Source organism: Vidua chalybeata, chromosome 3 (genome assembly GCF_026979565.1).
Source record: "Vidua chalybeata isolate OUT-0048 chromosome 3, bVidCha1 merged haplotype, whole genome shotgun sequence".
Classification (NCBI taxonomy): Eukaryota; Metazoa; Chordata; class Aves; order Passeriformes; family Viduidae; genus Vidua; species Vidua chalybeata.
In genome coordinates this window covers 32,317,027-32,331,575 of record NC_071532.1, presented here as the reverse complement: position 1 = coordinate 32,331,575, position 14,549 = coordinate 32,317,027, and the positions used below count along the sequence as shown (strand labels likewise).

The following is a 14,549-nucleotide window of genomic DNA, read 5'->3' as shown; positions in this document are numbered from 1 at the left end:
TTCCTCTGCCAGTGAGCATAAAGGGATTTCAAAAGGAGAAATATTTAGAAGACAGTCTGCAAATATAAGGTGTGACTTCACATCACTCAAGTTGCTAAGAGAACTTTAGAAGTTAGTAGGCAACAGGTACACCCAGTGACAAGACAGCTCCAGGGCACCTACTTGTTGAATTCTTCAATCAGTTTCTTCCTGCTGTGATAGCTGGAGCTGGACAAACATTCATCCCAGCATCTTCCTAGAGTAAATCCCTCCAGCTTTTGGTTAAAATGAGTTGTGTCTCCTTCGTGGTAGAGATTGAGCTTCCTCACCTTCCCAAAGAGACACAGAAAGGACAGGCTAAGTTTAATGCTTCAGACAAGGAGGGATGAGACCTAAAGTGTGTTGGTTCCTGATTTTACTCCTTTGCTCTTTCTACAAAGAGCCAAGGAGAAGAACAATTAACAAACATCTGTTATGGTAAAACATGAACTAAGACTTTAAGGCTGGAAATTCTCAGAGATTGGGACTTAAAGCACATTGTCAGTAAGATTAAAGTACCTGGTTCTTTTGGACTGTCTTCTTTTTAATATCTATCCTTAAAGCAGATGTTACAAAATTGAGGCTACCAAGGAATTTAATTAAACAGAAGATAATCCATGCTAGAATGTATCCTGTCACACAAGTTTGAGATCCTGCTGGGAGCCCAGCAAAAATGAAGCAAAAGTTCTTATGCTTAAAAATCTTGTGTGGCTGATGCAGTTCTCAGAGCTTGTTCAAAGGCAGCACTACCCTGGAAGGTGTCAGCAGGTCTGTACCTCCTCAGGTGGCAGGCCACACTTCTGAGCAATGTCACTCATCCAGCACTCAGCAATCATCATTCCCTGGGGCCCTCCAAAGCCACGGAAGGCTGTGTTGGAAGGCAAGTTGGTCTTGCAAACGATGCCCATGCTGCTGACATTGGGGATGTTATAGGAGTTGTCCAAGTGTAACAGGGCTCTGTCCATTACCTAGTGAAGAAAAGGAATGGAGGTGGACACACTTTACATTAACTGGATGTCAGATTTCTCACCAATGCCAAAACCAGACTGGAAGCACTGAAGCTAATTTACAATCAGCACTTTCTCTAGCACCCTGCAGTAGTGCAGTCAACACAGCTGGATGAGCACTGAAGTGCAGCCAGAACTGCCTCCCAGGTACAATGGAATGTCAAGTGGTGTCCTCCTGAACAGGACAATAAGCACATTTCTCTGTTGACTCTTATGGCTCTGGGACAGGTTGAGCTTCAAAGTCCTTTTTTGGCCCTAGGCTCATGCTAAGTCAAACTGTTTGTAAATGCCATTATCTGTCAGGAAGAAACAGAGTTTTCTTTTCACTATATTGAGTAATCTGTTACTGGAAAAGTGACTCAGCACTGGGCTATGGCAGGAAGGGCAAACATATGAAATAAACATTTTCAGTAACTACTGAACTGCAAGATTTGCGATCTTTATCCACTTCTTGTCCACACTGGGAAAGGGCCAGAACTTCTTTCTGGCTTGTGTTTCCAGACTTCTCTTCCAGCAACAGCACTGAGAGGACATTACACACAACCAAACCTTATCTCTACATGGAGCAATTTCCAGTCCCCTGATTCAGACACAGTCAAAAAGACAATTACATAGTATGTGCTCTCAACCAGGCAGACTGGAGAAAGTGAGCTAGAATAAACCTGAGAGACACTAGGCTATTGAGTTGGTCACTCACATGACAGAAAAGGAGAGTTTTTTGCTCATCAGTGCAAAACTTCTTGGAGACAAACTCGGAACTTGGGCCCATTTTTTGTCATTACTGCTTGTGAACACAGTGTTGGCTTTAGCCAGTCCTTTACAAGCTTATTGATTTAGGCACCCTGCCCTGATCAACCTATTGAATGGGATGCTTCTTTTCCCAAGGAACTATCTTTCCCCAGATCTGGGGATCTGTCAGCCATCTTGCATTGTGCAACAACTTTTCCATCACAGCCCTCTGTAATGCAAAGCAAACATTCCTGACCCATTTGCTCAATCTAAGTTATTACAGCATCCATAAGAATTATGTGGCACATGCCAAGGCAGGTCAGTTGGCTCACAGAGCATTTGTAGAAGCTCCAAAAGCCCTTCAAAATCTGTTTTCAGTCATGTCAAAGAGCTGCATGTGCAATCAATGCTGTAGACAACAGCTCTCTGAAGGCAGAGCAGAAGGCTGCACGGAAACACACCTTCTGCTTAATTAGCCAACAGAAAATTTTACTTACACCAAGAGAGAGGTCTACAGAGTTGCCCCCATTGCTGTAGTATGACACCTCCAGACTCTTGACTTTCCCATTCTTCATGAAGCCAACCTGTCAAGAGAGTGTCTCCTCAGTAATCAGTTTTCTACAAAATGTTCTGGTTTGTGCTTGCCTCCAAAAACTGAATGGATCTCACACAGGCAAAGAGGGCTGACTGTCCCCAGTGCAGCATGGAGCAGACACAGCCAGCAGCTGAGGAAGTTCCCCCGTAAAGGGTTCATGCATGTGTCAATCTTGTTCCAGAGAACTCTTCTAAATTTAGTGCTGGCTGCTTACCACAGCCACAATTTCCTTAACAGGTTTTTGCTTTCAAAACCAGCAGCAGTTGGAGGGGGATTGAAACAGAATGCAAGTTAACCAAGCACATTGCTGTGTAAATGATGCTTTACAGGAATGGGCGAGCCTCTAAAAGAAATATGATTGTCAGCAGGGTCAAAGTCTTGCTTACAAGGAAGGCAGAGTTATTTATGCTGAGGTCACAAGAAGGGAACCATCCAAGCCAAAGTAACTTCTGTAGCACTTTAACAGGAAAAATGCTACAGCCCATCGGACCTGGCCCATTTGCAGCAGGGGAGATCAGCAGTGAAACGACCATAGCAGTGTTTTTTCACAATATCTTACTGCTCTCTGATGTCTCAGGGGACAGCACTGAGACCACATGGACCCTTCTCAGGTGTGTTCATACCTTGTACCTCCCCAGGAAGGGGTGCCTCCCACCACTTATCAGCATGTCCTCATCTCGATCCAGCATGCACCGCACTGCACGGCCAGTTCTGTGAAAGAACACAGGCTTTTAGGCAAAGCCTGAAATGCACAATACAGTTCTTGCAGAACAAGGCTTTTTGTCTTTCCAGGGTACCAATGGACAGTTAAGGGTAAACTGCTTGGTTCATATATTTTACTCTTAAGAAAATGGCAAGACTGAGTAAAAAAAATAAACATCTCCAAAGTTGGGACCTGTTTGTGAAAACTCTTGCAAAGACTCTTATATTAAAAAAAGCATAATTTCTTTTACAGATAGATGTTAATAACTGAGCAATCACTGTTTTCCAGACTATTTCTCAAGGCACTCTTTTGGCTTTGAAAAAGACAATGCCATAGGAATTATATAATAATGCTAAGTACTAACTACCCTTCAATTTAACCTTGTTTTTTATTTGCTTATTTATTACCAAGGAGGAAAACAAGGGAGGGAGTAGGAGTGGTTCTTAATTTTCTAACAATTTTGCCTTCCAAGTGCCTGTCTTCAGGTTGTACCAGTACCTAGCGAATGTCATATATGTTATTTTTGTAGCCTGTAGGATGTCAAACAGTGGTTTAGCTGGCGGAGATAAAGAAAAGAATGCAAATGTATTACTGATTAATTCAAGAAACCAGATTGTTTGCTCAGAACAGAAAAAAAATAAAGTAAATTTAAAAACAGAGTTTAATTTTGCCTGTCCTTGTCCAAAGGTATTGTATCAAACTGCTGCTGTGTTGCAAGATCCCTCCAGCTCTGCCAGCAAGGGCAGTACTGCGAAGGGCAGGGTACAGGCAGGGCAGAAATGTCACCTCAGAGGCCATGTCCACCCAAAACCTGCACAGTTAAACATGAGCCCACAGCAAAACTCCTGAAACCAGGAACACATTTCCGATCTTCTCTTTACAAATGGTTGCAGCCTAGGTTAATTCCCTGAGCTTTTAGGAGTTTTAAAAGTGTGGGTTCCAAGACCTGCCACCATTCCTAGGAAAAAATCCCAAGAGAGAGTATGCAGAAGAGGAGACATATAATGATGCAAGACTGGTATAGTAGAGTTTTGAACAAAGAGATTCTCATACCTCTATTAAACAGGAAAAAAAACCAAAAAAAAAAAAAAAGGCTGGTGCTGGATTTCAAAATGATTTGGGATGAAGTGAGGGGGAAAGGCAAAAAAATTAAGATCCAAGAGTTTTCAGAGCACCAAAGGAGTAAAGAATAAGGAGGTTTTTTCCCCCTTTCTTATTAAAAGCTGACATTCCCACATAAACTTAGTCTCTCTGGGCAGGTTCAATCCCTCCTACCAGCTAAGAACCCATTAGACACCTCCTTTGGGAAATCCCAAGCTTGCTATAAGTTGTACAGTAAGAAGACATACAGAGTATTGAAAGTGTTCCAGCAGAAATGGTGCTCCAGAAAGAGGCAGCCTGGGACAGTCTGAAGGAAAAAATACCTCTTCCTCCACACCCAAACTTACTTGAAGGCTGCAACAGCTACTACAGATGTCAAAATAGTACTCCTAGTCTCTTTTCCTCCAAATCCTCCTCCCATTCTTTTCACTCGAACCACAACCCGATTTGAAGGCACTCCCAGTGCATTAGCAGCAAACTCCTAAAGAAAAACAAAACAACCGAACATGTAGGGAGCTCAGCTGGTGTTAAGAACTAAATGCCAACACATTGCCTTCCTGAAACCATTTCAACAGTACAAATATTGGATTTGATGCAATTGGAGCCAATAAGCCCAGCATTTGATCTCTGAGGGGAAAAGGCACAGTGCTGCAGCACACAGGGCCAGATTCAGGAAAAGACTGACACAAGATGAGATTACCAAGACACAGGTCACGTTTAGAACAGGATTTGACATCCATACCACCTTCACTGCACTGAGAGACTTTTGGATGGTCTTGGTGAGCCAGTAAACAGGCCAAGGACACTGCATGGTGCCAATAGCCAACCTCATGGAATGGGAGAGTTGGTGTACAGCCAGTGGTTTCACCACCTCTCTTTCTGATGTGTCATTCAAGCATCGTGTCTCCTGAGCAGCTGGGACCCTCTCCAGAAAGGGCCAAGCATGTAATCCCTCTTAACAAAGATGTGTTACCAACAGAAATATCTGTCAGCTGGAAGGAGATTCAGGACTCCAGCGTGATGGATAAGGACTATAGATCCCATACCCAGCTCTAAGCCTGTGTGGTTTTTAATAGAAGAATAAAATAAGAGCAACTATAAAACAACCATTCATCTAGTCTGAAACTGAGAAGCAAATGCCTTTTAGGCACCAGGTTAATGAGAAGTACCTGTGTCTTCATTGGGTTTTGGGTTGACACAAAGAGTTCCATCTCACCATCTTCTCCCTTTGGCACAGCCAAAGTACAGTGAGTTTCCAGGTAGAAATGCTCCTGACCACCAAGGTACATCTCTCCTAGAAAATTGGTGTTATAAGGTGTCACCCATCACATGTTGTCTTCAATCTACTGCCTTCTGTACATGTGTTAAGCGACAACCCAATGCTTTGCCCAGCACTGGATATCACTTGCTCTAAAATTGACACTTCTGGTTCAATGTTTAAAAAACAGCAAAAAAACTCAAAACAAAACAACAAAACACAATGAAAATTCCAGACAGGCTTCCTTTCCACTTTCTATAAATCTTAATTATAAAACATAAGTGGCTGGCATTTCAAAAATAAGTCTGTGCACCATGCCATTGATCCAGCATCTCTGAAAATGCAGTATTTGGTGCCTTTCAAGACTGCCTCAAGAACACCACTGAGATAAGAATAAAAATAATTCAAGTATAGTCTAGCTGAGTAGATAAAATACAAGGTTACAGACTTTGAAACAGGAGAACAAAAATAGAAACCCAAAATGCCTCAAGATGATCTAACTGGGAATCAACTCTCTATCACTGCATGAGGCTCTTTCCAGGACATCTTACCTGGCAGTGCTGAGGGTACAATTTCCAATCATGCTACACACAATTAAATGTCAGAAGCAATCTCCTGTCTCAGTCATGGCCCTGATCTGTTAATTGTGGCCCATTTGCCTAAGATACAGCCATACACCACATTAAAGGAAATTGGCTGTCTATAAGATTTAGGCCAGACTATGGTCTGGACAGGGAAGAATTTCAGGAAAGGGGAAAAAAAAAAATCACTTTGTAGAATAATTGCTCAAGAAAAACATGTCCTTTCATGGAAAAAAAAGAGTGTTTTCTGGGGGCTCAGCTGGCAACATCCAGGTCCCTTTGAAACAACAAAATTTGTATATCAGTCTAGAACTTTATATTGAATTAATTTAGTCCTGCAAGCCTTATTCTCAGTATCATATGCAAAAAAAGGAGGCTGACAGCTTGAATTCTTTTGTCAGAAACAATACTATTTTAAAAGTACTTTTAATGCTTATTCTCACCTTCCAAAATGTGATCAGATTCTTCAAATCCTTTCTTCACATCTCCCTTATTAATCCTCTTTATATCCTTAAAGAAAGATTGTTTCTCAATCGCTTCCTAGGAGACAGAATCATACAATGACATTTTTGTCTCAGTGGAATGAAATCAAACCTTTCTCTAACTGAAGAAGAAATATCCAAGATAAAAAGCACAAGAACCTATCAGACACTTTCTAAGGTAGTAGCCAAGAGACTTAACTAAAAGCAATACAAAATAACTTTTGGCAACAAAGCAATTTCACAACGACCATAACTGGACAATCTTAAGGTACTCCTTGTGACTCATTTGACATTGTGGACCCAGAACCTTAAGGTCAGTAACCACCAGAGCTATAACTTATATTAACTCTTGTCTGTAGCCCATAAGGTGGGAGAAAGGGGGAAAAAAAAAAACCCAAACCAAAAAAAAAAAAAAAAAAAAAAAAAAAAAAAAAAAAAAAGGAGAGAGAAAGAGAAAATGAAACCTCTCAGATAAGAACTGCAGAAGTAGTTAACTTCTGAGCTAATATGCAGGGAAGTATATAAGGGAATTTTAACAAAGGCGTTTTCCTTTTGCCAAAACTGAAGCTTTCCATAATGAAAACAACCAACCCCCTACCAAATATCAAGCAACAAAACCAAAAAAAAAAAAAAAAAAAAGCCAGCATGTTTTTGGAACTCTCATGTTCCCTGGTTGAATGAACAACTAAAAGCCTCAGAAAAGGCAAAGGTCTCACATGTTGTTTGTTAGTCCACAAATCACACAAACAACCCAAAATCTGTGTCCTCAGATGACAGTACCAATGTCTGCACGAGACAATGCACAAACTCTACTTGCATGAATACAATTCACATTACAAAATACATGATATGAAATATTAAAAACATTTCATTAGAATTCTGTGTTTCTAATTTCTCCACTAAAATGGCTTCATACATTTTCCTTTCTCACTTCTAGAAATGAATGGTGTGTAGATATTATCATTTGCTTTTAATATCTCATAAGGAGATCTTGTTAGCAAATTTTCTAGTTAAAAAAGCATGAAATAATCATACATTGTTGATATTAATTTCTTCAGCTTTGAGAAAAACCACTTAAGGACTGTGTCCATACAGTTCACAGCAGGAAATGAACTCCCAAACATTAATTTCATCAGCTTATAAACTAGACAAGTGGTCTGCAGAAATCTCAGAGAAGCAGTGCAGTGACAGAGCTAGAAAAGACATTTTCACACCTTATTATTTCTTGTTATAAATGAGAGAATGAAGAGGGAATGGATATCAATGAAGCCAGCAGGGTCACACCTGAGAATATTACAAGCAAGCCTCTGTGGGTAAGAATGTAACTCACAGTAACCTTGTTTATTCAAACAATTTTCTGTTGAGCACAATATTATCTCCCCAAGCTTGGTTTATTTGTTTCAGCTTTAAATAGCACAGGAAAAGTTCATGTACTCTAAATCAGTAGAGCACCAAAGATGTACCTTCTTTATATTTAAATACAGAAATTATTCCTTCCATCAGTATCCTGCTGCACCCACAAACACAAACAAAACGTGGGGTTGAGTAACAACATGTGTGAGAACAGAACTAGAGAGCAAGGGGTCCCAAGCCAACTGCAGATGCAGAACTGAGCCATCTTACCTGAATTGTGACAATAGGTTGAAGTTCCTCATACTTAATCTTCACAGCTTTAGCTGCTCTTCTGGAATGTTCCTGTGTGTCTGCAAGGACTGCACCAATGATATGACCCACACAGGTGACCTACAGGCAAGATTGGGACCCACCATCAGTTTCGGTGTGTGTTTGCAGTGATGAGAGACTCATGATAATTCTTTATTCCTTTTATGCAGTTTGTTCAGACTAGTCCATTAAAAAACAGCCCAGGGAAAATAATCCCAAGCAAATCTGGACAGCAGCTGAGAGAGTGAGCCTGTCCCAGGGGGCTGCAGCTTAGAGAAGAATTGTGGAGGTAACAGGAGAAGGGCACAGGGCAAAGGGACTTGGGCCTTACTGAATTTGGCACCAAGATTTCTATTGACCCCAGTGCAGTTAGAACAATCTCTGTATAAGGTAGAGGACTTGACTGGACAGTATGAAAAGTGCTATATCCCAAGCAGCATGATTGAAAAAGGCCGTTTTTAGCTACATACCACATCCTTAGCAAAGACAGTCTCATCATTAGCGATGCCAGTGATGTTACTGCCAGGAACATCCTTGGCCGAGACGAAACACACAAACCCAGGAACACTCTGAGCTTCAGATGCATCTACAGAACTAAGGAAAGAAAGAGAGACAGTGTTATTTCTCATTTTTTCTTTGTGTAAGCAATTATGAGATTCCAATACAAATTCAGGCCGTATTTCCTTGAGTTTGGCTATGCCACATGAATATCATGTGAGACTGTGACAGCATAACATATGAGACTAAAATAATTTGGGATCTATATGAAAATGCTAATCCTGACTGTGAGACTGATCACCATCCTGCTTCTTTGGACTATGTCATACATCTTTTACCTAAGACATATCTGAACATGATCCAGTTGCCACATGTACTAAAGATTCTTTGATGATGAGTTGGTGCTAGTGATGCTGCGCCTCCACTGTTTTCTTAGCTGCCATGATTCTTGCCATAAAGGCAAGAAATGGATAAATATGAAATTTAAGTGCAGACATGTATCATCTGCCATGGGCGAGTCAGGGAGAGGATCAATCATAAGGAAGCTTCAGGGCTTTTAAGGGGATGCAAAAGAAGTGATGCTCAAAAAGACAAAAACCTTCATGAAAGGCTTTCTTCGGTAATCAGCAAAAGAAGTATCTAACCAAAATGCTTTTCTGCTTCAATCATACATAGATTTAAAATGCAGTGACAAAATAACTAAAAAAGGGCAATATAATTTAATTTTTATATGGAGAACTTAGTAAAACTATATTACAAAAGACTTTCAGGATCCTTTTGTAATATTCTGTAGATTGGCTTTACAGAGAAACAGGTGTAAATAGAAGAGCTGAGGCTTTGATTTTGCTGACTGAATGATTTATTGCCTTCTGTAAATTGCTGCAATTTTTTCAGCAACTTTAGATTCCTAAAACTTTGATATAAACTGTGCCTGAAAGCAGCTGTTAATACATTCCAGTGAGCCACAGACTTTTAAAAAAAGACATTAAATGTATGAATGAACTTTCCCACATGAACCCCTAGACAGCAGGAACTCAAAATGCTATTTTTCTTTGGGAAGTTCTCTTTCCTGTGTTTCTCTAGCAGTAGCTCAGAAACAACCCCCTAACACTTTTCCCTTAGTTACAAATGCAGAGGCAGCTGGTGTCTGATTTACACTTGGTGCTCAAAATCTGGCTTGGATGAAGTGGAAATTTTCAGAGTCGATATTTTGACTGCCAAAATCATAGGTTGAGATACTTTTGTCCCCTGATTAAATATTCTACTACTTCCTCTACAGAATGCTACAGGCTTGCAGCCTGAAATATGTGTACACAATGTAAATGCAAGAGAATGTGTACAGCAACTTCTAGAAAACACTGCATGTTGTGGTCACAGGCATGGATGTGATGCCTTCTCTATCTCTCCATCTGCCCTGGTGGTAGTAACACCACTTAAAGTGTCTGCATTGCACATTGCAACACCTAAAAATTAACTATGAATAACAGAGCAGTTTCTTTCATAACCTGGGAGTCAATTACTACATCTGCGCATCCATGACCACCATGCTGCCCACACCACAATGGGAAAGCTCTGGACAGGAACCTAACTAGGCAGGAAGTGTTGCCTAAGGAATGAAGAGCACATTGCAAGGATGACACGAGCCAGTGTAACACAGAGTGTCCCACATCAAAGCAGCTGAGGGCAGATGAGAGCCTGCAGAACCATCACCATATAAACAAAATTAGGGTTTGTGGGGGCAGCCAGTCCTGCAATATGACAGCATTAAAATTCAGATGAGAATGTAGATGGCATTTACTGCCAGGATTGGCCTTTCGGAGTTGGTTATTCACTACTGTTATCAATCAGGTACCAGTCATGCCCTGGATAGACAAGATGTCTTCTGAGACAGCTGCACTTCCAAATACTGACCTGTCCACCTTGCTACAGCCAAGCACAAACAGGGCTACACCTCACAGCTGAAGTCAATTCACAAATTACTTTTGTGCAGGGCTTGATCAGAGCCAGTGCAGGCAAGCACCATGCAAGGCAAACCCCAGTGCCCACAGCTGATTCAACAGCAAGAGAGCTGGTAGAATTGCATCTTATAACCTAATTTTTCAGGCAGAGAGGAGAATCTTCAAGCTGCATACTCTGGTTAGTGATTAAAATGACATCCCAACCTCTGTGTGCTCTCCTACCCTGCTCCTTTTTAATCCTGCGTTCCTGAGTATAAGAAATGGGAAATGCAAAAAGTTTGGCCCAGGCTGAGGGCTTTTGTGCTTCAGCAAAGCCCAAAGTTTGGTGTTGGTTCCCTCACAGTCCCAGTGACGCAGACTTGCAAGGCAGCTGTCACACACAGAGCTCGCCTCCGTGTAACAACGTGCAAAGAACTGGAGTTCCCACCTAAGCAAAACCTTTCCCTCACCCACACCCTGACAGATTGATGTTTTCTAAGCCACCGGGCACCGGATGCTTCCAACGTTTGGAACGGAGAAGCGACACTCACAGGATCTTAGCGTGGGCCTTAGTGCTGGTCACCAGCGTTAGGTACAGCTCGTTCTCATAGTGAGGGATGTCATCGCAGTACACAGCTTCTCCACTGGCTTGTTTGGCTGCTGAAACGTGCACCAGAGGTCTGCCCACCATATCTTCCACAGCCTGCCCCTTGGGCACTTCCTGCAGTAAAACATATGGCTGACTACTGCTGGCTTGGTAGAAGGAGATGGAAGCATTGATGGGAGAGCAAAAGGCACTGTGAGACATTCTGCTCAATGTGGAATGGGATGGGGGCTCAGTCCTGTGTGAAAGGAAGGTAAACAAGATGCCACAAGATGTGACTACACAGAGGTGAGCTGTAGGGAATGAAGTTAAAGTAGTTTGGGTTTTGAAATTGCTACAGAAGGGAAGGGTTTGATTTCACATCTTGCATAAGAAAGTTCAAGTTCTGAAATTATTCTACTCTCAAAGCTTAAGAGAATGGTTCACTAACAGAGAAATAAGAAAGAAGATTCATCCCGAGTGTGAAGCCTGAGAGATGCCAAGAAAGGCAGGCTATAACTGGGTAAAGCTGAAGGGGAGTTTCAGTTTGGATATAGCCGGGTACAGGAGGAAAAGCAATTTTTATAAAGCCCTCAGCAACAGAGAAAGCTTGGGCTTCTCTTGGGCAATAATAGGAAAGAACAGTATCCTAACGTGAGGAAAGGATTGAGACCCAAATACAAGATTCATGCATGGCATTATCAAAGTTTATGTGATGACCATACTCAAGGAGACAAGAAGATAAGCACAGTTTGAGCTACAGAAAAGCCTGCATCTATGTCATGCTGGCACTGCTACTTACTTGGGAAAGCTGCTACTTACTTGGAAGAGCTGGGCATTTGCAATGGGATCTTTGTGAAATAGCTCTGTAGCACTGATGTAGTTTGAAGGGACAGGCTCACACATAGTTTTCTGCCAGAGACATATTAAAGAAAATCACCTTCCCTTCTAAGTCCTTTCTCACATTCCCTAGTAGCTCAGGATATTTTCCATTCTCCATCTCCCACTTGAGGTAATCCATAATCTACTGAGTTAAAGGCAAACGAGGCTCATGCTCTGTGCCAAGAACAACCACAGAGCCACAAGACCTCTTGTAATGCAGCAAAGGGGAGAAGTCCAGGAATCATCCTGTGAACCACAGAGCTACACCCTTCCACCACAATGGAAGGGTGCCAGGAGGAAGCAAGTGGGAAGATAAACAAGTCACTGTCATGCAAGCAGTAGAGCAGCTCTGGCAGCTATTGCAGCATTGATTTTATCATCAGGCAGGACTCTGCTCAAATCTGAACCCTCCCCATGCCTTCCCCACCAAGGCAGTACAGAGAGGTTCTCCTTCCCCAAATCTGCCTAACCAAGGAACACTCACAGTACCACTCTTGCTCAGTTTCTGAAGGACTGTCAGGTAGAACTTGAAGAAGAAGCTGAGGGTGAGTGTGCGTCGGAAATCCACCATGCCTCCAGGAGCTGAAGGAGACAGATCCATCTCACCTGACAGTAAGCGGCAGGCATCCTGCAGCAGCTTCTCATTCCAGTCTCTGCAAGGGAACAAAGGTGACACAGAGACCTTGTTCAGATCTAAATTCACCAGGGCAGACTAACTCTTCTGACACAGAATCCCAGAATATGATGAAGTGGAAGGGGCCCATCAGGACCATCGAGTCCAGCTCCTGGCCTTGCACAGAACAGCTCAAGGGTCACACCGTGTGCCTGAGATTGTTGTCCAAATGCTTCTTCAACTCTGTCAGGCTTGGTGCTGTGACCGCTGCCCTGGGGAGCCTGTTGCACTGCCCAACCACCCTCTGGGTGAAGAAACTTTTCCCCTGATATCCATCCTAAACCTCCCCTGACACAGCTTCATGCTGTTCCCATGAGCTGTCAAGCAACAGCCATCAGTTCTATCTGTTCATAGCACGTGTGTGCTTTGCTCTCACCTTGGGCTCCTGTTACCTTCCCTAAAGATATGGCAAAGCTATTGCATGATAAAAGCACTGATTTTTCCATCCAATTTTAAATGAACCCAATTTTGTAGGTCATGAACACATCTAGCGTCTGTCCACTTCAACTGATGAGTGAATTCGGCAAGAAAATGGCTCTCTGAATAAGAGAATGACATGGATCTTTGAGGGTAAGGCATACTGGAGGAAGCAAGGTGCTAGACAAAACACACTGCTGCAGAAGCATAACTATACTTCTTTCCCTTCCTCCTCTGATGTACTTTTAGAGAGAATTTAGGATGTTTTAGATATTTAAACTGCTCCTGTAAAATCAGCACAGTTCCATTAGACAGTCTTTTTATCACAGAAAAATTCCTACCTGCCAGTGAGTTCCTTGCAAGTTTTTAGTGCCAGGACAGTGGTAGGAGCCATTCCTCCATAGCTCAGTTTTATGTCCTTCACTCGGCTTGTGCCATCTTGGAACAGGACTCTCAACCCACAGGTCACAATAGCAATGTCATCCTCACGACGAGAAGCCTGCTTGAAAGCTGAGAAGTATTCACCCTGAAAAACAGGAAAATATTTCTGTATCCTCTACCTTGGCATGCTTTGGAGTGTAAATGTGGACAAGTTGTTTAACCTATCTCTATGTGCATGAGCTATTCCAGGGAACAGTATCTGGTTGATTCATTGTGCAGAGCCAAGCAGGATGTGTTTGTTCAGGCAGCACTGTTTATTTTCATATAATTCAATGATTAATTCTAACGTATCAGTTCAGTGGTTGTTACCAAACTTAGGACTGTGGGGGAAACAAGCTTTGACAGAGATCTGCTCGTGCCTGTCACATTTTTCCATATTTCAAGAGGAAGAACCAAGACAGATTGTTTGTGCATAAACAAAATTACAGTTTCTCAGCAAGTTTTTCTTCCTCCCAGGGTGCTAAACTAGAAGTCTCATCAGTAAAATCCATATCCTAAACCCCTTTCCTTCAGAAGTCTTTGAAATCTGCAAGAGCTGAAATCAGTAATCACAAATGTGTCTCAGTTCTAGAGTAGACCAGACTAATTAATAAAATAAAATTTAACCTGTTACAGGAAATAGAATTCTCAGTTACTATCCTGGTCTCCACAGAGCGAGGAAATTCTTGTAAATGCACCAGCAGCTGTAGTGCACAAAACTCAGCAGCTCTCTTATAAAGAGTAGCTCTAAATATGAGATTAACACTCTACCAGGATGCACCATTTTATGGTGACACCCTGGAGTCACACCATGGTCAGTCCTCTTGCCTGTACAGCAGGTGAGGACAAATTGCTGTTCAGGCACCCTGCAGACTACGAGAGGAATCAGATCTGATGTCTTTGCACTGCCCTTCTGGAGAGCTTTCTGACAAGTTTCTTCTCTAATAGCTCAGCCAAGTGACTCCACACAGCACAGCAGTCTGCTTCATTAATAATTTCTAAT

At 42.1% G+C, this 14,549-nt stretch overlaps 1 protein-coding gene across 1 annotated transcript in view; it reads right to left on the bottom strand.

The window, feature by feature from the left end:
* XDH (xanthine dehydrogenase) overlaps nucleotides 1–14,549 on the bottom strand; it is a 48,538-nt gene that overhangs the window by 9,708 nt on the left and 24,281 nt on the right. Inside the window, exons 15-27 of the mRNA XM_053937904.1 lie at nucleotides 13,468–13,652; nucleotides 12,521–12,689; nucleotides 11,977–12,066; nucleotides 11,123–11,292; nucleotides 8,607–8,730; nucleotides 8,098–8,217; nucleotides 6,436–6,532; nucleotides 5,323–5,447; nucleotides 4,501–4,634; nucleotides 2,973–3,060; nucleotides 2,252–2,338; nucleotides 795–986; nucleotides 163–308 (exon numbers count right to left, since the gene is read on the bottom strand). Coding sequence (XP_053793879.1) covers nucleotides 163–308; nucleotides 795–986; nucleotides 2,252–2,338; nucleotides 2,973–3,060; nucleotides 4,501–4,634; nucleotides 5,323–5,447; nucleotides 6,436–6,532; nucleotides 8,098–8,217; nucleotides 8,607–8,730; nucleotides 11,123–11,292; nucleotides 11,977–12,066; nucleotides 12,521–12,689; nucleotides 13,468–13,652 — 1,727 coding nt within the window. The remainder of the gene's footprint in view (nucleotides 1–162; nucleotides 309–794; nucleotides 987–2,251; nucleotides 2,339–2,972; nucleotides 3,061–4,500; nucleotides 4,635–5,322; nucleotides 5,448–6,435; nucleotides 6,533–8,097; nucleotides 8,218–8,606; nucleotides 8,731–11,122; nucleotides 11,293–11,976; nucleotides 12,067–12,520; nucleotides 12,690–13,467; nucleotides 13,653–14,549) is intronic.